The sequence below is a fragment of the Danio rerio genome, chromosome 2 (assembly GCF_052040795.2).
Source record: "Danio rerio strain M-AB ecotype USA chromosome 2, GRCz13ab, whole genome shotgun sequence".
Lineage (NCBI taxonomy): Eukaryota > Metazoa > Chordata > Actinopteri > Cypriniformes > Danionidae > Danio > Danio rerio.
The window spans coordinates 42871110-42896424 of NC_141022.1; the positions used below are offsets into that span (position 1 = coordinate 42871110).

General features: G+C 34.0%; 1 protein-coding gene across 4 annotated transcripts in view; it reads left to right on the forward strand.

Annotated features, from left to right (window-relative positions):
• The window catches only part of clstn2a (calsyntenin 2a), a 426908-nt gene that overhangs the window by 371332 nt on the left and 30261 nt on the right, over positions 1–25315 (forward strand). For 3 of the 4 annotated variants that reach the window (XR_015477404.1, XM_087238498.1, NM_001159839.1), the window contains 3 exon segments: positions 8524–8686; positions 14708–14874; positions 15132–15280. Coding sequence is in view for 2 of the 4 variants with exons in the window: in XM_087238498.1 (XP_087094624.1) it covers positions 8524–8686; positions 14708–14874; positions 15132–15280 (479 nt within the window). In the remaining 2 variants the exon portion in view is untranslated. 4 annotated transcript variants of the gene reach the window in all.

The window sequence follows — 25315 nt, forward strand, 5'->3', positions numbered from 1 at the left end:
TTAATAACGTATTTCTAATAACTAATTTATTTTATCTTTGCCATGATGACAGTAAATAATATTTTACCAGATATTTTTCATGACACTTTTATACAGTTTAAAGTGACATTTAAAGTGGCTTGAACGTTAAACAATTAAATTGTCCTTTAAAAAAAAAACTCAATAATTTTGTTGTTTCATTTTGTTTCTAATAAGCAAATAACAAAACATAACAAAAATATTTTTTTGAATATATGACAATTTGTTTTGTTTTTGGATGGATGGATGGACTTTATTGTGTTTACTGAAGAAATCTAATTTTGTTTAGATGAAAACAAATAATTTAATACTTCACACAATGAAAGTATTTTAATATATGAATGCTTTGAGATTTAAAGATCAATAATCACTTCTCATGAAAAAGTATTTGCTTCCACCAACATAAAAACACTTTCTGTGGTTAATTTTTAACTGAAGGTTAATGTTATTTTATTAAACCCAATTAAAAAATCTGTGCTGTATAAACACATCTCCATTTATTTTTAAATTAGCGCTTTGACTTTTTTTTTATCTAACCTTGCAAAAAAACGAAAGAAAGAAAGAAAGAAAAAGAGAGAATCCTGAGGTTTGTCGATTATGTTGTGTTTCAACTAAAAGGTGCCATAAAATAAAAAGCTGAATATACCTAGTACATGGAAATGACATACCGTGAGCCTCAAACCCCATTGTTTCCTCATTCTCATGTAAATCCCATGAGTGTAAAATCCCAGTGAAAACAGGCCAATCGGAACAAAACCCATGTATCTTTTTCCTCATCCTTAGTTTATGCATGTATAGAGATGCAGTAAGGAAATCCAGGCCTACATCAACTGCTTGATACAAGTTTAAGTGCGTATCTCCTTAATTTGATGAACAGTTTTGCATATTTGCAATCAAGATATTTTGCTTGTGGCTTTTTGCATGCAATTGTGTTGCAATTAACAAGCTTCAAGTGTTGTCTACATGTTTACACACTGCAGGCTATTCATTTTTCATAGTCTGATCAGAAGCCCGGTTTTTAGACGTTGCATGAGCTGTTTAATTAAGCAGCGCTAATGCTGCTGTTTTCATGCCTCACTGACACTGGACATTGCTTTGGCTTGGTAAATTGCATGAGCTTATTTTTGCATTTTCATTTCTGGAAACTTTTTGAAGAGTCTTTTTATGTTTAATGGGTTGGCAACAAATCATTTCTGCTCTCTTTTAAGAAAACAGCAGGACTTCAGTCCCAATTACCTCCCAAAATCTTTAGTTGAAACAGTCGGCAGGCTGTTTGTACTGTACGTGCAACAAAGAGTTTGATATTATATTGTTATAATTCAAGTGATATAGAATAATAAATGTATTAATTTAGCAAACTTTTACTCAAAGGGTCCAAATAGTGCAGCAATATAAAATCTCTTACACTATTAAACCAGCACCACCAGCAGCCTGAAGCATTGATACAAGGCAGAATAAATCTAGGCTTTCATATTGTTTATGCCAAAGTCTGACCGTGCGCATGCTGAAGCACAACCAAGACCAGGCCAAGATCTTTTCTCCAATCTTCTTTGAATGTTAGTGCGCCAAAATTGCTCAGACCTCTGACATCAAGGCATTTTCGCCTACAGAACTGCTGTTCGCTGTCTTTCTTTCTTTCTTTCTTTCTTTCTTTCTTTCTTTCTTTCTTTCTTTCTTTCTTTCACCTAGAGATTTGGTGTAGTAGATCAGCTGTTTTTTTTTTTTTTGTTTTTTACTTGTGTTGGTTTGGTGACAATGCCAACCATTCATATCATTTAGTAATATGAGCACAGTAGCATTAAAATTAAAAAGCATTCCCTTCAGGTTCTTGTATTTTAGCAATTTTCCAAAAAAGAATAAATGACCAAGAGTCTGAATGCCACTTGAGTGTATTATTGTGTGTCCTGGATAATGTGGCTTACAAGAACTCAAAGTTGTATAAGGACGTTAGTATGACCTAGATAATACATTGGTAAAGGTGTTAAAGGTGTCTAAGCATTGCACACCTCATTTAAAACACACCCAAGTGCAGGTTGCCAGATTGATGACATCACAGTGTACCTGACTGCCGAGCCTATAAGATGTTTTAAATGTTCTAAATAAAAGCAAAGGCACGCAATAGAATAAATATTTTACATATCAAAAGGAGTTTTTGTCCTAACCTACACCTGGAATTTATATTTATCAACAGCTTTTATTTCTTGCAGCTGAACAACAAAAAACTATGAAAATGATTCCCTCAAGTTCACATCATGCTTTATTCAGTGTTAAATGCTAACAATGTGAGTTTGAATGCCATTTCACATGACATTTATTGCCATACTACTGAAAGCAGAGGCAGAAAATAAAATTAACTGTTTTTAAACTTTAATTTTAAAATGAAATTAAACTTTAGAACTGTGACTCAGTGCAAACCTCACATAGCATGTTGTTAGGACACTGGGTTGCAATGTAACCTGCTCACTAAATGTTTATGTTCATAATATTCATATTATTTGCTAACTAATAACCACCTTACGTGGAACTCTGAATCTGCTTCTCATTTTGGGGCTGCTACTGTCAACTGGAGGTTACATTTCAGCTACGGACGCATACTTTGAGGGCCTTCCTGACTGAATGAATGAAATACACTGTTTCCATCGAGGCAACCCAGGGTACTGAAATATAAACTTCTAAACTGCCGTTGGACAGTTTAAATGATAAAACAAAGACAGACGTTCTGGCAAGCAACGCACATTTTCAATGCGGAATATTGGACTTCAGCATGTTTTTCAAATAAATAAGTATGTTTACTTTGTATGTTTCTTAAATATCTCCAAAGATATTATGGTATTTTTATGCTTTAGAAAAGTCAAAAAGTTACATACAGCACCTTTAATGCCCTGTATTCTCGTAACTTGATATCGATTAAAAATCATACTTAATGCTGGGTTTTTGACATTAAAATTTTGTCAGAAGCTTGAGTTGTGGCAGAGTTTGTGTATGGATAGAGAAAGGGCATATAATAAGCATTGTGTACAGTAAACAAAAAATACCTTATGCCTGTGATGAGTCCTCATAAACTGTGTTGGTGTACTGTGAATAGGTGTGACATACACTGTAAAAAATGCAGGGTTCCTTCAATATATTCATGTTGTGCCAACACAAATCGATTAGGTTAACTTAACAAATTTAAGTGAATTGAACATAAATAATATATTAAGTTGACCCCAAAAAATCCCAAGATACAAATCTGTATTATGCCATGGGTTTGACACAAGTATTACAAAGACATGGTGAATTATGAATACATGCTGATGTTCTTTTTTTTTCAAAAGGCTTACAAATCATACAGAATTAGTTTATTATTATTTATTTATTTTTTATATATTATTATTTATTTTTCATAAACTAAAATGCACAGTTTCCTGTAAGGACTATGGTTAGGTGTATGGTTGGTGTAGGGCAATAGAAAATACCATTTGTAACACAAACATACTGTATGGAATGTCCTCGCAGTTCACAAAAACAAACCTACGTGTGTGCACGTTTGCAACCTTAAAGAAAGAGAAAAAAGCTTAAGTTTATAGAGTGATGCAGAAAGAAAGGAGAGGAAAAAAAAGCTGTTTTTGAAGAGTCCAGTCAGATGGTAATAAAGAGCATCTCTATACTAGAAAAGGAGAGATAATGGAGAAAGTGAGAAATGGAGGTGTGGAGTGAGATCTGTCCCCAGAGGCAGCTTAGATGAGAGTGTTTATCTCTGGAGACCTGCCTGGGCTCCTGCATCTCTCTGTTAGTTCTGCAGCAGCTCAGAATCTTCTCCTTCAGTGTTCAGATGCTGCTCTCCATGACGACGTGTGAGCCTGTGGTGTTCACATAAACATGTTTACTGCGCTGATGGAAAATTATCTTTATGGCATTACAGGGGCTCTGGTTATTGTACACAGGTGGCAGGTGTTATTTTTAATAGAATTCTGATATAATGCAGTTTTCTCATTGTCATTCGTGTGTACTGGGGAGTCAGAACAAAACGGAACGTCATGTTTCAAGAATGTGTTAGTTTGTTTTAAACCTGGCACCAGATCACCAAGGCAAAGATGCACTAGTGTTCTAGTGTTATTTAGGGGCTAATAGTAGTAATAGAGTTCAGTCATACGAAATGGTACGATTTTAAAAAGGAGGCGTGGTACCTGACCCCACCCCTAACCCCAACCGTCATTGGGGGATAAGCAAATCGTACTAAATTGTACGAATTAGATCGTACAAATTCATACGAATTAGCCACTAAATGAAAAAGTTACGAATTGCTGTGAGATTGTGTTGTTTATTCTCAGACTGAGTTATTTTTAATTATTTTAGTTTTAGTTAAGTCATTTTTATAAAGTTTTATAAGTTTATAAATTTTTGTAGTGGGAATTTTATTATTACCTTTTACTATTATTATTATTAGTATTAGTATTATTTGTATTATTATTATTATTATTATTATTGGTAGTAGTAGTAGTAGTAGTAGTAGTAGTATTGTTGTTTATTGTTATTGTTGTTGTTATTATTATTATTATTATTGTTTTTGTTTTTATTAGATAAAACTTTATATTGAAGGTTCATTTGAGTATTAGTAGACTGTCTGCTTAATATATGTTATTACTGCTCCATTAGCAGACATTTAACTGACCATAAAAAACTTGCAAGTACATGTCAACTTACACTAACCCTAACGCCAACCCCAACAGTCTACTTATAATCTACTGATAATAAGTTGACATGTAGATGCAATGTAACATAAATTAAACAAATGGACAATCGAAATAAAGTAACCTATTATTATTATTATTATTATTATTATTATTATTATTATTATTATTGTTGTTGTTGTTGTTGTTGTTGTTGTTGTTGTTGTGTTAAGCTTTATTCAGTTTTAACTGCAGTTCTTTAACTTAAAGCATAGTGTGTAATTTATGTGGTATGTTCAGCTTAAATTTTATGTTTAAAAATCATTCTCATTTTTGATTCTAGTTTAATTTTTAATTTTATTCTTTTTTGGATTGGCTGCTTTCATTAAAGTTAACAACAAGATTTTGCTTATTTACACAGAAATCAGTAATGATTTATAAAGTTAGAAAGTGCTTTAAAAACAATGATAAAGAAAAATAATATTTTTATTTTTTTACATAATATGTATAATAAATAATATTCCTCAAAAACCTGTATGAACACCACACTTTTAATATGTGGTTTATTAGAAATAGTTATTATTTACAGCCATATTACTCACTGAAGCTAAGCAGGGCTGAGCCTGGTCAGTACTTGGATGGGAGACCACTTGGAAAAACAAGGTTGCTTTTGGAAGTGGTGTTAGTGAGGCCAGCAGGGGGCTCTCAACCTGCGGTTTGTGTGAGTCTAAATGCCCCAGTATAATGAAGGGGACACGATACTGTCAGTGAGTGCTGTCTTTCGGAGGAGACATTAAACCGAGGTCCTGATGCTTTGTGGTCATTAAAAAACCCATGGAATTCCTGTAAAGAATACATTTTCTTCACTAATCATGACCTCCCAATCATTCCCCATCCACTGAATTGGCTCTATCACTGTTTCTCCACTCCACCATTAGCTGGTGTGTGGTGAGCCTATTGGCGTCGTTTTCCTGTGGCTGCTGTCACATCCAATTTGATGCTACACACTGATGCTGGTGCGGAGAGACCACTCTTATAATTGTGAAGCACTTTGGACACTCTAAAAAATAACTCTAGAGGTCTGTTACCACTACATAGTTTAATACATTATTGTAACTTAAAAATTCTAAAATGCTGATTAGATTAAAACTTTTAAATTGCCAGAATAATTTTATTAAGTTTTCAAAACAGGAAAATATTGAAAATTACATTAATTTAAAAATTGGGCTAATTTAAAAGTAAACAAAATGTCAATTACTTTTAAACAATATTTAACTTGTAGCAACCCAAAGAAATTGGGTTGATAACTCAATTTTTCCACACTAATGGAGTTGTTTTGTATTTTTCCACACACTGATGTTTTATGCTGTTTTTTATACTGATAATATGGAACACTACATGTTTTTGTTTTGTAAAACAATAAAAACCTGTTTTATTAAAAAAAATACTAAAAACAAAAATGCTGTTGTTAAATGTATTTCATACAAACATGAACAGTAAATTTGCTAAAAAAAAATTAAACAATTACAGCTACTTAATTTATTTGAGGTTCTAAACTTAAAAACATGCAATTACGCACAAAACACTGGATTTGTATTTAATTTTAATTAAAAAACTATTTGAAACAACTTTTTTTTTTTGAGTTCTTAACTTAAAAAAATGGAGTTTATGCTAAGTAAAATGCCTCTGATTGAAGAGGAAAAGATTTAGCTAACATAATAAAGTTTGTTGTCTGAACCTAATTTTGGCAAATGTTGTCGTAACTTGAATATATTAATGCCAACTGTTGCGTTAATTTTTTTAGTTTTGTCCAAACAATATTTTTTAGAGTGGATGTAAGGCCATACACAATAAATGTGGTACATACAGTAAATACACCTTACATTTTATAAATAAAATATTATTTTAGTATTTTTCTATATTATAAAAAAGAATCATAGTAAAATAATATTGGGTCACACTTTATTTTGATTGTCCGTTTCTTGAATTTAAGTTACATTGCATCTATATGCCAACTGATTCTCAGTAGATTATAAGTAGACTGTTAGTTTGGGGTTGTCGTTAGGGTTAGTATTAGTTGACATGTACTTGAAAAGTTTCTTATAGTCAGTTAAATGTCTGTTGAAGTAGCTGTATCGACAGATAATAAGCAAACAGTCTAATACTCAAATGGAGCATCGAAATAAAGTGTTACCTACATTGTTATTTATATATATATATTCCTCATAAATGCTGTGTTAATTGAGCACCAAAGCTTAATGGGTGGTATATTGAATAATATGTATCATCTATGAATAAAAATTATATTTTTATTTATAAATGCAGTAATTCATAACTTAATGTGTGGTATATTAAGAAATATGTATTATTTATAAATAAAAATCTTACTTTATTATTTTTTTTAAATAATAATAAATCATAATAAAATAATATGTGTATTCATAAACACTAACCATGTCAAACACCTGTATTAAATAAACACCATAGCTTAATTTGTGATTTATTTTAAGAAACAAATTTTTTTTTTCTAAATCCTAAAAATTCTGAATAAAATATTTATTTTATTTATAATAAGTATTCCTTAAAATCTGTATCAAATAAATCTGTATCAAATTGCTTATTTTATTTTGGTTTCTCTAAATCCCTTTTCTTCCTAGTATTAAAAAAAGAATGCAACCTTTTGACACTACAGGCAGTTCAAAAAAATAAAAATAGCAAGGCAGTTAATTACAGCTGGGCCTGTTTCAGCATGTTTTACCATTATCATGAATTATCAGATGTGATGAATTTCGGAATAACAAGAGAAAATCTCTTTTACATGTCTTCTTTAGTTTTATTTTTAATCTCTTTTTTTTTGCAAACAGCTTTTAGTTACAACCATCTAAATGCTTTAAAAAATTAATTATGGGGTGTAAAGGAATCTTAAACAGCTGTGATCGGTTTTCCATTGATATGTAAAGTGATTAGATTTTTCTTGCACTCATAAATCTATGTCCCTATAATTAGTGTCTGATCATTATTGTACCTAAATAATGTAATAGGACAGATGATAAATGATGAATAGTATAATTGACACAAATTGAGTTAAATTTCTGTTCAATTATGGGCATGCGGACATGAATGTTTGATGTTCTAAATAATAAAAGTGCAGAAATCAGTCAGAGGAAAAAGCATAAAAGCGGATGCCCTTCCCAGCTCCAACTCATCACCGGAAAACATCCATTCACGCACATACACTACGGACAATTTAGCTCACCTAATTCACCTATACCGCAGGTATTTGGACTTGTGGGAAAAACTGGAGCACCCAGAGGAAACCCACGCAAACACAGGCAGAACATGCAAACACACAGAAATGCCAACTGACCCAGCTGGGGCTCAAACCAGCGACCTTCTTGCTGTAAGGCGGTTGTGCTACCCACTGCGCCACCATGCTGCCCTTATGTTTTATTTGTTTATATTTATTTTATATTGTAAAACTCTTATTTATTTTTTATATATAATTTTTTACATTTTGGCTTATTTTGTTTTGTTTTTTATAGTATTTATTTAAAAGTCAGTTCATTTGAGCTTTTTTTATTATTATTTATTTTAATGTTATCATTATTTTTTATATTATTTGTACACTTTTTTATAATAATTTTTTAAACAACAGCATATGTCTTGCATTGAGTCGTGCGAATATGTGTCAATAAACAACTAAAACTTTTCAAACAACCCAAAAAACTTGATATTCTCATTTTCTGCAGTTTTGTATACAGACAAAAGCACGTCACTGGTTTCATTGTTTACATGATTCCCAAAGTATTCCCTCTTCTGATCACATCCAACCTCTCTCCTTTCTCATCTCCAGATCTGTGATAAAGAGTGGCATTACTACGTCATCAATGTGGAGTTTCCATCAGTAACCCTCTTCGTAGACGGAGTGACATACGAACCATACCTGGTGACAGACGACTGGCCCATCCACCCTTCAGAGATCGATGTACAGCTGACCGTCGGCGCCTGCTGGCAAGGTGAGCCTCTGTTTTGATTATCCTTTGAAAAAAGAACGATCGATAAAATGAAATGGAGGCATAATTGTGGTTTGGCCAGTGCTGATGCAGGAGATGATGAATCAGCAAGCGTCGATTTCTGTTTTAGAGATGTGATCAGATATGGTCTCAGATATGAAAGAGGGTGTGACTGAGAGAAGTCAGATATCTACATTATTGATATGACAGTGTGAGCATGGGCAGCGGTGGTTCGAATACCAAGAGAACGACGATGTGTTTGGCCTCGGGCTACCCTGATTCTTCATTTAATCAAAGAGACTCGGGCGTGAAAACATCAAAAAGCGAACACGGCCTGTCAATTTCAGCCTTTTGAAATGGAGCTAATGATCGCATTTGAATGGAGAGACTGTCCTTAACATCGCTTTCATGAGCTAAATAATTGAACAGGGCTCAGAGAGAATGGCATCATGGCTAAATCATTGTTTTATCCGACGTGGTCCGGATAAGTTTTGCCTATTTGGCACCGTTTTTACATTTCCTTTCATCCATGCCGATTGCGGATTATTCTCACTTCTTTAGCTTTGAATTGTGACTTTTTTCTTTTCTTTTTTAAAAGAGGCCTATAGTTGAGGATTAAGAGAGCCTGAATAGAGGACAAGTTCACTTGCTATTACATCCCAATGAGGCTGGTCTAAGCTCCACTAAACCGCAACTGATAACTTTTCGAGCTATTAGCGGCCGAGATTGCTTCTCGCACCCTGTCCATTTTCACTTTGCGCAATCAGCGACGTAACGACAAGCCACCTCATAATGGAAAGCGGGGATGGCATTTGTTCAAGCTAAATTGAGATCCTTGTCTTCTTTGGGGGAGAAATGGGATTTGGTGGTGATTGTCTTCATGATACATCAAATAGGATTAGCAGCTTTTTTTCTAGGACTCCGTTTGGACGTTGAATGAAATAGTGGTCTAAATATCAAAATTGTGTGTTGTAAGAATTAATTCATAGACTGCAATATTTTTATATATACTGTGTATAGATGTATTTATAAATTTGTATACAGTGTATATATATTGATAGATGAAGTTTTAAGCTAATAAACATGTATTGCTGCTGAAACTGTGCAGGTAACTTCAGGTCAAGTTTTTCATAATGTAAATCATATTAGGTTTGTTCTTTTAAAAATACTTTAAAGAATTTAAGGAATAAGCTCAAAATTGGGTTATCCAGCTAATTTTGGATTTTTTTTATTCTCTGGTTTGCTTTAAAGAGTTTTTGTCAGTTAAATGTACTGAAAGGGAAGTGAAAGTGAAGTATGTCACTTGAATTACATTTTTACACACACAGTTCATTCTATGTTAATCCACTAGGTTAGAAGCGGGTGCTACTTTATGCATGTTTGTTTCAGTGAGTGCAGTTGAGTAAGGGGCATATGATGCTGAAGATGTTTTTTTTTTTTTTCCTTATTTACATATTTCTCTTTAGTTATTTAGAGGTGGAGGAGGGATTAGTTAGCGGGTGTTTAAATAGTTATATTCTTTGATTTGGCACCGCTTATTTTCCTTCACTCCATCAGGTATGGCTGTTTACTTTTTGCATTTATTTTACATATTAGTAAATATATTTTGGGTGATTTAAATATTAATTCCTTTATCTTTATTGTTATAAAGCGAACCACCTTTTTTTGCCACGTCGTTGTCTGTGTTGATTTATAGCAGCTAACATCTCAGAGGAATTCTTAAAATATTGGGTTGTCATAATTATGTTAAGCCCTTTTTTATCCTTTGAGCCACACAGGGCGTAACAATATGCAAATCTACAGTTTGACTAATCTGACATATTTTGTTCTCTTTTTTTATTGTTTTTTTGTTTGTTGTTTATTTTATTGTTGAGATCTGAATATGTTCTGGTTTGTAATCTGTTTAAATCAAACAAACAATCTTAAATCAAAAACCTTTTACTTTATTTTTGGTAAAGGTGTGATTAAGGTGAAATCAAACCATCTTGAGTCAAGAAGTAACAAGGGAAAAAATATTTCTATATTCCTTGCGGTTAAATGGCAATAAGCATAAACATGAGTGCATCTTTGGACAATTTGTGGCATTATCGAGGAATTGAGATAATGGCTGTGATAATTAATCAGACCGTCCTCTATCTGTGTTCCAGATTTCACAGCTTTTTACCAAACGATTTATAGGGTTGCCATAGAACAGAAGACGATGACAGCTAATAAATACAATAGATTCCTGTGCATCTTCAGTGCTTGACCCCTGAAACATTTTTGAGCCGCTCCAATATAATAAGTGTATATAAAGGGTGATGAATAAGGTCATTACGGCTCTGCTCCGCCTCAGTAACCTATGACTATTTTTGGTTAGAATGAGAAATCAGATGTGCTCATTTAGATGTAAGGTCATGCCTGTGTCTTGTCTTTAGGCCTCAGGATGTGTTCTGCTTGTTATTGTCCGTCATGCCGCTACTGATCGATACAGATGTGACGGTGACAGCTCTTATATGCCATCCGAGGGCTGCGGTCTCATTAGTGCTTTTGTCCTTTAGGGGGAGCACGGACGAGTATGCAAATGTTCCTCTGCTGTTTCATCTGTGGGATAACATTTAATTGATAACATCTGTCAACCAAATAATTTAAAAGCAGAAGCAATTAAGCAGTAGAAGAGCAGACCCTCATTGTGAGGCTTTTGGAGTGACAGTATTCGCTGCATCTGGAGCTATTAGACTGTGCAAATCTGCCAGTTCATCAGTGAAGGATGTATGAGGGGAAAATCAGCAAGTGTTAAAGAGGACTGGCGTTGCTTTTTCTCTTTTGAAGTAGCTTAAAAGTCAGTGTGACCAGTTATTTACTTAAAAGAATTAAAAGATGTTATGACTCGGTTTGTAAAATATATTTTGTTTCCAGCCACTGAAAGTCTTTTTTTTAGCCCGATCTCACAAGGACACAAAACTATTTTACACTTTGTCTGTTTAGTGGCTAATTTGTACAAATTCATACAAGTTCAGTCCTAGGAAAATATACAGTTTTTAAATAGCAACCAAACCCCACCCCTGAACCGAATTGTCATTGGGTGATAAGCAAATTATAATAAATTGTATGAACGAGGTTGTACAAATTCATACGAATTGGCTACTAAATCAAAAAGTTACAAGTTTTCATGACTTTCTATAGCATTGGATTGTTTCATATCTGATTCCAATAAATTTGAAACACAAAGAGACTAATGCATATTCATTAAAGGTGCTGTATATATTTTTTTTACTTTTTTAAAGCATATTCCTAGATACATTTACAGATACATGCTAAGTGAACACTTGTTTATCTAAAAAACAATGCTGAAGTCAGTTATTCTGCTTTGAAAACGCGAGTTACGTACCAGATCGTCTGTCTTTGTTTTAGTTCTTTTAACCTGCCTAATGTTAGTCAATTAAATTTCAGTATCCAGGGTTACCTTGGTGGAAAACAGTGTATTTTATTTATTCATTCAGGAAGGCTCTCAAAAGTAAGTGTCCGCGATCAAAATGCAACCTCCAGTGAAGAGTAGCAGACTGAAATTAGACGCAGATTCAGACTTCTGCATGAAATGGTTATTAATGAGCAAATATTATAAATATTATGAACGTAAACATTACATTGAGCAAGTTACATTGTGACCCCATGTCCTAAGTCAACTCAACTCTCAACTCAACTCAATTTATTTCTAGAGCACTTTCAGCAAACCACAATGAGTTTAAAAGTTTTGTACATAAAACACATAAAAACACATGCAAATATACACAAAAACAAAATACATAAACTTGCATCACATGATTAAAAGCTAAAGAAAATAAGTGTGTTTTCAGTGATTTCTGTAAAGACTCAAAAGATGGAGCTGACAACATTCTACATGAGAAGATTTGCATTGATAAGTAATTTGGCTGTGTTCACCAGAAGAAACATGACAGAAATTTAAATACAGTCATTCAGAAGCACAGAATAATGCACTTACTGCACTCCAATGAAATGGTAAGGTTTATAATCAAATTAATACATATTAAATGTCTTTAACAATATTAAATGTACACGCTGAATCGCTGGTATGTGTTGGTTTAAACGGGAGTCAAAGTTCTAAAGTTCAACTTTAAGCAGTTTATTTTGTTTTCAAGATCTGAGGTGAACTACGCGCTGCTGCTTTCAGTATATGGCAACAAATGTCATGTGAAATAGCATTCAAATTCACATTATTAGCATTTAACACTGAATAAAGCACATGAGGTGTACCTGAGCTGATCACTATCAGTTTATCCTGTTGTTCAGCTGCAATAAATAGAAGCCATTTCTAAAATATAAATTTCAGGTGTTGGTTAGAACAAAAACTCTTTTTAATATGGAAAATATTTATTTTACTGCGTGCCGTTGCTTTTAGTTAGAACACGACTTAAATTAGCCTTTAAGCTTGACATTTAAGCTCTCTGTTGATGTCATCAATCTGGTAACCTGTGTTTGCATGTTTTAAATCAGGCGCGCAATATCTAGTTCAACCACTGGGTGTCAAACTTACATACTGCACCTGTAATACATTACAAAAAAATAACTAAATATACAGCACAGCATACAGTAGGCAACAGAAGTGGTTCTCAACCATCCGCTACACTCTGTCTTTATTTTCTACACTTTCTTTGTCATAAAGAAAGCATTCTTCATTTTGGCTATTATTATTACCATTACTATCATTACAATAATGGTGGCTATGAATTGTGAAGACTCCTTTCAAAACTCTTTCTACAGATAAAAAAGGACAACGTTAAACTCAATCTGATTTTTGTTATGTGAAGAATAAAAGTTTTAGAGGCAATATGTAAATGTGCTTGGCATTTATTTTTTTAATATGGGAAAATTCCAGAATAAATTTTTGGACTATGATGAACTTACAAGAAGAGCTGAGTGATTTGATACAAAACATCCAATAATGATACAATACAATGCTTAATTGTATATCATATTTAAAACAACAGAAGTCGACCAAAGTGCTGCACAGTGTATAAAATAAAACAAAGACAAGTCAACAAATGTGTATACTAAAAAAAATAATAATACAATTAAAAGGTTAAGGTTTTAATATTGCATATTTGATTTAATACAGGGTTAACGACTGAACATTTTATTTTACTTTATTTACATTGTATTTATATATTGACAGACAGACAGACAGACTGACAGACTTAATGTTTGTGAGAAATGCTACAGTAAGAACTATCCAAATGATTATTTGATCTATTTGTTTTGGAGTTAATTCAAGCCTTCCTGCAACGATGAGTCCCACACAATGTTGTTACAAAGTTCACGCACATACAAACACAGTGGACGCACATTTAACTTTGCACTGTTTTTGGACAGCAAATGTAATGGGATGTACACGTGTTTTTATAATTAGATTGTTTATATAAACATACTTTTATAAGTTTTAAACTTGTAAAACTCATTCTTGATCAAATTTGAAGATGATTGATGATCACAGAGAGCTCAACAGTCCCAGTCTTTTAGTCCCAGTTGCTTTGCGCATGTCCTGTCTTGTTGATACGATTATAAGCATTTATATCTAGACATGTTAATACCCAACTGTCAATCAAATTAGTGGGCGGGAAAACCACACTCCTACGTCACATTGTGGTCAGCCTCAAAATGGGAAAGATTTGGATTAAATTTTTATGTCAGAAAATTCACCCCAATATGACTGTAGACACTATCTTTACACACAGTTCTGTCCAAATGTGCCCTATAAAGCATGTCCAGTTTTTAAAACAAGAGTCCCATATACTAGGATATATAATAAGCTGTGTTACCTTTAGAAAATAAAGGGGGGAAAAATCATAATAGTTGTAATCACACGTTAAAACTGAGTGGTCAGTCAAATTCAGTTAGGACATGCAGTTATTTACTTTAAAAAAATACAATAAAAGATGTTGTGACTCAAGATGTGTTTATAAAATATGTTTTGTTGCCAGCCACTAAGAATGTGTGTATAATTTTTTTTTTATTTTCTGGTTACAGGAGGAGAAGTGACCACTCCAAGGTTTACACAGTATTTCCGGGGAAGCCTCTCGGGGTTGACTATCCGACCAGGGAAAATCGCCACTCAGAAGGTGATCTCATGCCTACAGGCGTGCAAGGAAGGTCTCGACATCAGCTCTCTTGAGAGTTTGGGCAAAGGCATAAAGGTACACGCGCACTTACACACTCATACATATGCAAAGCTTTCGAATGGAAAGATTATAGGCAGTCCATTATTGGTCCATCTCTATAATATCATCTGAATATATTTGAGAATCCTTTGACATCAGTCATTCCAAGCCATCATTTATTCATCTATATGTAAATGTGTTGACTCCTTTATTCGCTCCTTTGCTCTTAGGTTTTCTTTTTTCCTTCGATTATGAAAATTGGCTCCTTCACTCACTCTCTTGATCCCTTTCAGTTCCACTTCAACCCGGCTCAGTCGGTGTTGGTCATGGAGGCGGATGACTTGGAGAGCATCAACACAGCCATGACAAAAGTTTCCTACATCAACTCTCGACAGTTTCCAACTCCCGGGCTGCGCAAACTTCACATTACCACAACAGTCCAGTGAGTATTGTTCCAAATGTAAATGAAAATCCTATCAAACATCACCTCATAAAGACCTTAATGGATTGATTATGCTGCAATGAAATCTGTATACAGGATGAATACTAAGCATATGAGCATGCAACATGACTCTCAATTACCTTTATGCAATCTGGCTCTTATATTAACTCATTCCCAGATATCCCAAGGAAATTACCCGGGCATATTTTAGTACAAGAGAAGAACATAAAGAATGATTCCTGTTCTGAAAAATGCAGCTGTGAAATTAATCATATTTAATTGTGTTCATTGTTTCTGCTCTAAATGTCAAAAACACCCTACCATGCATCAAGTAATTTTCCACATCTCAACTTTCAATAGTTACCTTTCAATATTTTGCACTAAACGCCAACATTTTTGATTAATACAAAGTATGAGTAACTTTGCATGACTCTCAAGTACCTGCATGCCTTCTGGATCTGACATTAACCAATTTCTACATATGCCAAAGTACATTTAAACAAGCATCTTCGAGTAAGCAAGAGAGTCAAAAGTGTTGGTTTGTTAAAAAAAATACAGCTGAATCTAGAATTGTGTTTTAATTTCGATCATGTGTACTGCTCTAAACGTCAAAACCTATGCCTCAAGTATACAACATTAGCTCATAATGTAACAACGGGCTGGAGTGACAGATACAACCTGAGGTAAAAACCAATATGCAGGTTTATTCAGCGTCAGGCAAGCAGTGGTCATACAGGTGCAAACGGATATATATAGACAGTCCAGAATCGTAGTGAGATAAACAGGCAAAAGGTCGTAAGGCAGGCGGCTAAACAGGAGAACAAGGAAAACAAGGCTAGGATCAAACATGGAGAAACAAGACAGGGAAACGCGTTGTAATGTCACACTAGGTAAACAAGACTCGGCCACCAGGGTGAGTGAATGAGTGTTTTATATATGGTGTGGTATCAGTCTGTGACAAGGTTCAGCTAATGATTGCAATCAGGATAGATGAATGACCAGGCGTGCGTGTTTAGAAGAAGTGCATGTGTGAAAATGTAGTCCTGGGATATGCGGAAGTGTAGTACTGAGAGTTCGTGTGAGAACCTGGTTGTGTGACACATAAAGTATGGTGTCCTATTTTCTGAGATGCAAACCTGGGACATTTTCTTTGTCAATGGTAAAAATAACATTTAAATCTCAATTACAATTATCTGTAAGTTAATAAATAGGGATAATACAGTTTCTTTTTTAATTTAAAAAGCTCTAGTTGGGGAAAATAAAGCAAAATTTGGATTGACATTTGGTCATTTTATCACTTAAAAGAGTTTAATAGACTGATTATGATGCAATGAATACAAAAACATGTATGTTTACCAAGTGGTCAATGAATACAAACTTTAATTTAAACTTTATTTTAAAAAGTAGTGTAACAGCTGCTAACTCATTCTAATATGTTCCCAACAGATGTTCCCAGAATTATCTGAGCATAAGAAAAATAATAACTAGAAATGCAACTAAAACTACTTTAATTTATTTTTACAAAGGATTGTACCCAGACAAGAGTCAATTGCCGTGCTGGATAAATATTGCTTTAATCATGATCATGAGTTCTGCTTCTCTAAATTAAGTATAATTGTCTTTATTATTGCCCTGCTGGTTATTTATGCACTTTTAAATGGACACTTTTATAATTTTTTCAGATTGTGGTTGTCAGATTTTGGCATATTTCAAGTTCTTTACTCAAGGGGTTCCACTCTAATTAAATATATAAAACATATTGAGTTTTACTGTGCATCCATCCACTAGATCAAATACAGTATACACAAACCAACAGTTTGATTTAAAATGTAATTATAATTAAATTTTAAATATTTTATTTTATTTATTTATTTATTTATTTATTTATTTATTTATTTATTTATTTGTTTGACATAGACAGACATGCTGACTGACAGGTTGGTTGATTTATTAATTGATTGATTGATTGATTGATTGATTGATTGATTGATTGATTGATTGATTGATTTGACTGACTGACTGGCTGACTGGTTGATTGATTGATTGATTGATTGATTGATTGATTGATTGATTGATTGATTGATTGATTGATTGATTGATTGATTGATTGATTGATTGATTGACTGGTTGATTGATTGATTGATTGATTGATTGATTGATTGATTGATTGATTGATTGATTGATTGATTGATTGATTGATTGATTGATTGCACTATAATTTGATATATTTTCTTTTGTTTGTAGTTTCACTAATGTCAACCTTTGGCAGTTTCCCACTCTTTGTTTGTGCAAATTTCCCTTAAATATCACAGTGCATTAAGTACCACACTAAACACTCAAAAAAAAAAAAAATCGTCCGTCTCTCCATCAGCCTATAAAGACTGTAATTGATTAATTATGCTGCAGTGAAATCTGTCTACAGGATGAATACTAAGTACTGTATAACAGTAAATATTCAAGTGAATGATTAAGCTTAATTAGCCGGCTTCTTAAGGGATTCGTTTTAAGTGTTGAGTGCTGTAAATCATCATTTTATTTTCTTTAATCTCACAAGCAAGTGGTGGTAATAAAAGCAAAACTAGACATTTATGAGAGAAGGATATACAGTAACAGAAGGCTTTCTCTGATCAATACCACATAGCTGAGGGATAAGCCTGCAGGGTTGCATTGGTTAGTAACATCTGTCTCACACAGCATCACTCTTGAGTACCAGCATGCAATCTGGATCTGCCTTTAGCTCATACTCCCAAATTTCCCAAAGAAATTTACCCAGGCAACTCTGAGTAGAAAAGAAGATAGTCAAAAGTGTTAAACTGCTAAAAGAATAAATAAAAAGTGTAAACTAGGGTTATGGTTTTTAGGATCACGATTTAGACATTAATCAATTAATGAAATATTTTCATTTGTGATGTTTGCCCACTGGTAGTTGATCCAGAATTTGTATTTATTTTATTTATTTATTTATTTTTTGCTACACACCTTCACAATGTTTCATCATTAGGGATGCCAGATGCGTAATTTCCCAAATCACAAGAGTTAACCTAAAAGGATAAGCTTTAAACTCTGAATATTCCTAATCTGGCAACACATCCACTGAAAAGAAAGGACTATGAAAATAACTTTTTATTTTATTTCTACTAGAATAAAAGCAGTTTTATTTTTTAAACAATTTTAACGCCTTAAAGTTTTCTTTATGCTTTCATCAAAGTGCAAAAAATACCAACTATATAAACTGGTTTGATTTGAAGTGTCAGTTAGGCTTTTGGTGTTTAAAGCTACCTAAATCAGCTGAACACCAGCTTGGAAACCAGACAGATCATTTTAAACCAGTTTACAACCACTTACCATTATGCATTCGGCAGACAGTTTCATCTAAAGCGTTATATTTACGGCATACATTTCAACAATAAATGCACTTGCTGCTACTAAACTAAACCTTTGACCTTGGTATAGCAAGTGTCACATACTGTTTGAACTACTGAGATGATGTGCTGAGGCTGTTATTTTCTGCCTGGGAGTGTTCATGTAGTGTTCTGGCAGTGGTCTTGCATGTCTGGGTAATGGACAGGCCTGCTGGTGGTGATGACTGCAGTGAGAAGAGCTGATGAGCACATGAAAGACCAATGATGAAAGAGAAACTGCTGTGTCAGAGAGCCAGTCTCCACAGTACAGCACAACACAACACAATTAAAGAGACCGTCGAACAGCTTGACACAGAACAGGCCAGAGAAAGACAATATAATGCCACAAAACTTGACTTAAAAGTTAGAAAATTATATTCTGTCATCAGCCATGTTTCTATCCGCCTATTAATATGCTCATTTTGGAATATCAAATAAACATTCTTAATAGAAATGCCAAGATGTGCATACATTTGAAAAATGTGCATGTAATGAGTTTTAATGACTCCCTGACTATTGGAAAGCAGGAGACGGTGAATCAAAAACTTTTAATAAATTTATTAAATAAATAAACCTAAAACAAAAGGGTGTCAACAGTCCTTGAAACCAACATAAAGTGTCCAGGCATGGTTCTCCCTTGTCTTCCACTGCCGGCAGCTAGCTCTCTGCAACTCTCACATGGTTGCCCACTGAAGCTAAGCAGGGCTGCGTCCGGTCAGTACCTGGATGGGAGACCACATGGGAAAGCTAGGTTGCTGCCGGAAGTGGTGTTAGTGAGGCCAGCAGGGGGCGCCTAACCTGCGGTCTGTGTGGGTCCTAATGCCCTAGTATAGTGATGGGGACGCTATACTGCTCAGTGAGCGCCGTCTTTCGGATGAGACGTTAAACCGAGGTCCCAACTCTCTGTGGTCGTTAAAAATCTCAGGATGTCCTTCGAAACGAGTAGGGGTTTAACCTGGCCAAATCTGCCCACTGGCCTCTGTCCATCATGGCCTCCTAACCATCCCCATATTCAATTGGCTTCATCACTGTCTCCTCTCCACCAATCAGCTGGTCTGGCGCAAAATGGCTGCCGTCGCATCATCCAGGTGGATGCTGCACACTGGTGGTGGATGAGGAGATCCCCCCCGATTGTGTAAAGCGCTTTGAGTGCCCAGAAAAGCGCTATATAAATGTAAGGAATTATTATTATTATTGCTGTCTCTCCTCCTTTTAAGTTTCCAGAGCTCCATCATGAGACTTGTGACAGGTGGTGCACATAGGTGACACTCGTTAACACTAAAGCTCTCACGTAAATTCCTAAAATGCACTGAGGAAATTGAACATTTTATTCAATACAAAAAAACCTGCATAAAGGAGGATGGAAACACATTTAATGAACAAATTCTAGCATGCGCATCAAAAAAAGTCTTGATTTTGTTTTAACAGATCATGTGTTGACAAAAATGGTTGTAATGGGGCATCTGAAATGTTTTGGTCATTTTAAAATCCCAAAATTCAGTCCTCAGAGTGGTTCGGTATTATTTCCTCTGGCATTGAGGGGCTACATTCATTATTTCATCTTCGAAGGTGCAAGTAATTTATTTATTAGTAATTTACAAGTAATTTATTATTAAAAAATACATTATGCCATATTCCAGTTTTGCGCATAAGTTTAATTAGCATACTTGGATGGAAACATATTATTTGACATAACATAATAATATTTTAATATAGTAATTAATATATTATTTATTTTAGCATATTATTTTAACAAAGCTATTATTTATTTACCCAGATATTGTTCCAAATCTGCAAAATTAAAAAAAAATACAAATGAGAGTGAAGTTTGATCACAATTTAGTTCACCCTGTTGCAAGTTGTCAGACAAAAAATAGAATACAATAAAAATGGTCATGAAGCTGGTTATAACAGCTGAATTAGTTTTAAAAATAATTTAACAATTTAAATGTGAAGATATATCTCACAGTGTAAACTTTAAAAAAAGGTGCTAAAGAGCAGCTGGAACATTACGTCAAAACGTCTAATTTTATGTTCCACGCAAAAGTCCATCAGTCAGAGATCTTTTTGCCATTTTGCTTCTTTCTTTCTTTCTTTCTTTCTTTCTTTCTTTCTTTCTTTCTTTCTTTCTTTCTTTCTTTCCTTCTTTCTTTCTTTCTTTCTTTCTTTCTTTCTAAATGACATATAAAGTTCTGTAATAATATACAGAGACTCATATCTTACACTTTTCTCTCTTCTATGTCTTTTCTTGGACTGTATCTCTGTCTCCTCTTATCACCACAATCCTCTCACTCAGTTAAAAGTTCAGAGACTTTCTGGTGAGCACTTTAGGTCAATAAGTGGAGACGATGATGGTTTGATGGCTCTCGTTTATTGATCATGGACTTCCGTTCATGTCAAGCATTTCAAAAGCACTCCAATACATGAAGTGTAGATTTATTTAGTAGATTTCATACACAGAATATCTGATTATCAGTGTTGGAGAGTTACTGTCTGGATTAAATTGCACTTGCTGAGATAAACTTTTCTGTAACAAGCTATTTTTTGTTTTGTTTTGTTTTGTTTTGTTTTTTGTTTTGTTTACTTGCTGAGACATGTTTTTTTTCTGTGACAAACTATTTATTTTTTGTTTTGTTTTGTATATTTGCTCAGACAAGTGTTTTTTTTTTCCTTGACTATCTATGTTTTGTTTTGTTTACTTGCTGACACAAGGGTTTTTTTCTGTGAGACTATCCATGTTGTTGTTGTGTTGTGTTTTGTGCTGTTGCGTGCTTTTTGTTTTGTTTTGTTTTGTTTTGTTTTGTTTTGTTTTGTTTTGTTTTGTTTTGTTTTTTTTTGTTTTGTTTTGTTTTGTTTTGTTTTGTTTTTTTGTGACAAACTTTCTGTCTTGTTGTGTTGTTTTGTTTTGTTTACTTGCTGAGACAACTGTTTTTTTTTCTTTAATCTTTTATTACGTTGTATTTTGCTACCATTACAGGTTTTATATTTTATTTAAAATGTATCTGACAACTTACAATAGGGTGAACTAAATTGTGAGTAAAAATTGAAATTTTATTAAAAATTGTGATTTTTTGATAATTAGCTAATATTTTTCTCTTTACCCTCACCACAATACATATTTATTGTTTCCTCCCTGTCAATCAACTGCTGTCCAATAGAGCTTGTATTTGGCAGTGCTCTATACAAAACCCCACTTGTCAGGGTTCAGTTTGATGTGTCGACACATTAAGCATGTGTTCACACTTGGCAGTTTTGGTTTGATTAAAACAAACTCTGGTGTGATTACTCTGTTAGTGGAGTTCATTTGAATAAGTGGGAATGCTGCCATTTGAACGCTGGTGCACAGCAAACAAGTGGGCCGAGACCACTGAAAAGTCTAAATGAGCTTTCAAATGAACTCTGGAGAGCTTTGACTGAAATATAAATGCAACACAAACTGAAAACATCTTAACAACACAAAACAAGACATAATGTTATGAGATGTGACTATAAAAAGATAGAATTCTCAAGCAAAGAATTCTCAGACTAAAGAATTCTCTTTAGTCTGACCTCATGAAGTTGCCCATTGCAGTTTATTGGCGCTATGGTTTCCATGCAGCAGATTTTTATTTATGTAAGACAGAGAAATTCCTGCCACTATTTTGACATATTTACACATTGTAGTTCTTTACATATTGAGTTCTTAACTGCAAAAATACCAAAGTTCTGCATATTGTGGAAGTTCTGCTGCAAAAAATATATATTATAAAAGCAGTTGTAAGTTCATTCTTATAAATGTTCAAATGCTTAGCAAACCATGACCAGATGTGTAGTTTTATGTATTTATTTATTTGTTTGTTTGTTTGTTTATATATTTATTCATTTAGCCTATAGAACAAAATAAATAAGAGAACCCAACTATTTATAAGAGCTACTACACATTAAAAAGGCATAAAAAACACTCTTTTTCACATTTTTTTTACACTTTTTAAATCACATTTCAACCTCCAACATAAATTTAAAGAATGCATTGTTTTATATATATATATATATATATATATATATATATATATATATATATATATATATTTTTTTTTTTTTTTTCCTCTCTCTCTGATGTAGGATTTATGAGATTTACATTTGAAAACGTTATTGTTATGAACCAAGTAAACATTTTTTCCCCCTATATTTTCTAATATTTCTATTTTTTTTTTCTACTTTGTTCCAAAGAATAGTGAAATTGTTCAGATATTTGTTGTGTACAAATCATCATATTCGAATAATCATGTAGCACAAAAACAAAAATGTAACTATGAAATTGTAGTAATAAAACAATATATTAAAATAAAAAACAATATTATAAATAATAAATGGTTGATAATTCATATTAATTTCACTGTAACCCATGTCATGTACATACATACATACAGTTGAACTCTTAATTATTAGCCCCATACATACACACATATGTATAAAGAGTTGAGCAAAATCGTTTAGGGGTTTAATGTGCATCCTAACAGTCAACAGCAAAAATAATGTCCTTCAATTTGGTCAGGTCCAGCGGCCGTCATCCTTGACCCAATCTCCATCATTGTTAGCTGCTTGTTTTTCTGTCTTTTCCATTTCGCCACTTGTTAGATGTTTGCTCCAACTTTTTTGCAGTCTGAAGTGCGTCAAACGCACAAAAAGCCCAATTCGTCCCACAGGATGCCTAATCCAATCTTTGCAAAAACTTGCGTTTAATCCGCCCCACCCTCATGTAATGTAATGATTGTGAGGGCACAGGTGAGACGTCATTTTTCAAAAGACTCTCAAATACATTACATGCGCTGCATATGCAACGTCTATAAGTTTAAAATTGAAAACTGAAATAAATCTAATTTGATTACGTGGTTTGTAATTGGATGTTTTATGAGATAAGTTTTATTTCTATCTTTTGCAATTATTTTGTGTTTATTCATTTTTCAGGAAAGCAAACATTTCCACCTTTTTGTTGATTTTGTGTTGGATTCAACGATCGAAAAATTGTGAAAAACTTGAGGGTCTGTCATATTGTCTTTCTACTCATTTTTTAACATTCTAATGTTTTGCAATTTTTTATCATGATTTACACAATAAATGCAGAAACACAAATCCTAAACCTTCAAACCATTTCTAGTTACATTGACAGTGTTTTTGTGTGTGCGTGTATTTGTCCTCACCCCTTTAGCGATGTTCATTTGATTGTCAAGGTTGAAAGTAGCATGCCATCTGACAGCAGTTTAATGAAACCTATTGGATCCAATCGCACCCAACGGATCCGTACCCAAATGAAACCTCAACCGGGAGAAAGTAAGAAGACAGAAGCTTCAGCACTTGTCTGTGAAGAGGACTGCCTAAATAAGAACAGACTTCTCTGGTCGATAGTGGAGTGAGCCGCAGCTCTCGTAATAGCCAGAGTCCGGCTTAAACCCAGCTCCCAATACCCTTAAATCAGCCCTGTAAATAAAAGCAAGATAGTTGTCCTTTTTCACAAAGCCTTTTTAATGAGCAAACACGCTCCTGACTGTTTTCCTTTAGCGCAAGTCAACCGAAGGGAGGCACTTTTACACATCACAAACTTTCCGCCATCATTTTTACGGCAGTGATTAGACCTAATTGTTTCTCTGGTTCCACAGAATTGTGCGCTTTCCTTCCTTCTCATTCAAGCCCATTCTCCATGTCGACTTGAGGGAAAGAAACGTATTACCTCAGGGAACCAGCGCACCATCGCTCGAGCACGGCTAAACATCTCTCTAGAAAGCTTGTTGTCGTCTTCAACAAACAGATAGTACTTAATTAGTGGGCGAGTGTATAAATGAATTACCAAACCAACGAGTGCTCTTTAGGGCTCACCCTTGAAAAAGAGTAATTACTGGGCGCACCGAGAGAAAGGGAGGCCTGTTAATCCTAAGACACTTTATTTTTCCCCCCGTTTCTCCTCGCATACGAGCTGTAATGAAGCTGGAGGGACTCCAATTTCCCCAGCAGGTCTGTGTGTGAGTCTGTTTCAGTCCACGCTTCAGCGCCTCGCTCTTAATCAACACTGCTTCAGACTGCCATATACCAACTTCTTCAGCTGGCATCAGGAGTTGGTGGCACCAAGCTGAGCTCATTTTTCTTTTTTTTTTCTGTCGACTCGCTGATTTAGGACTAACTACTGTATGTTGCTGCATCGTTAATTGGTCCCGGGATCGATTTCACCTGTGAGGTGTGACGTGTTGACTGTGACAGGCGGAAATGTTGGTTAGACAGTGCAGTCATCAACTGTCCAAACACTCGGAGTTTGTGAGTGCCAGTGCATCTTAATGGGTCCTTAGGAAAAGTGCGATGCAGACTTTATTTTGGGAAGCTAGAGTGTTCAAACATTTCCTGTGGTTGATAATGTGTGCTTGATAACCTGTGTTTGAATGCAGAAAGAAGCTATTGTTTAATAACTAAATTGATTGTTTGATATCTCATGTTTTTTGCTTAGTTTTTTGTTTTTGTTTTGTTTTTTTATATGTACAAAACTAAATGCTGTTTAATGTGGAAAATATATTTTTCAACCTAAATAATATTCATTTAATTAGCCTTTGCCATGATGAAAGTGCATTTTAATAGTTATTTTGCAATAGAATAGATTTCAGCTATAGTA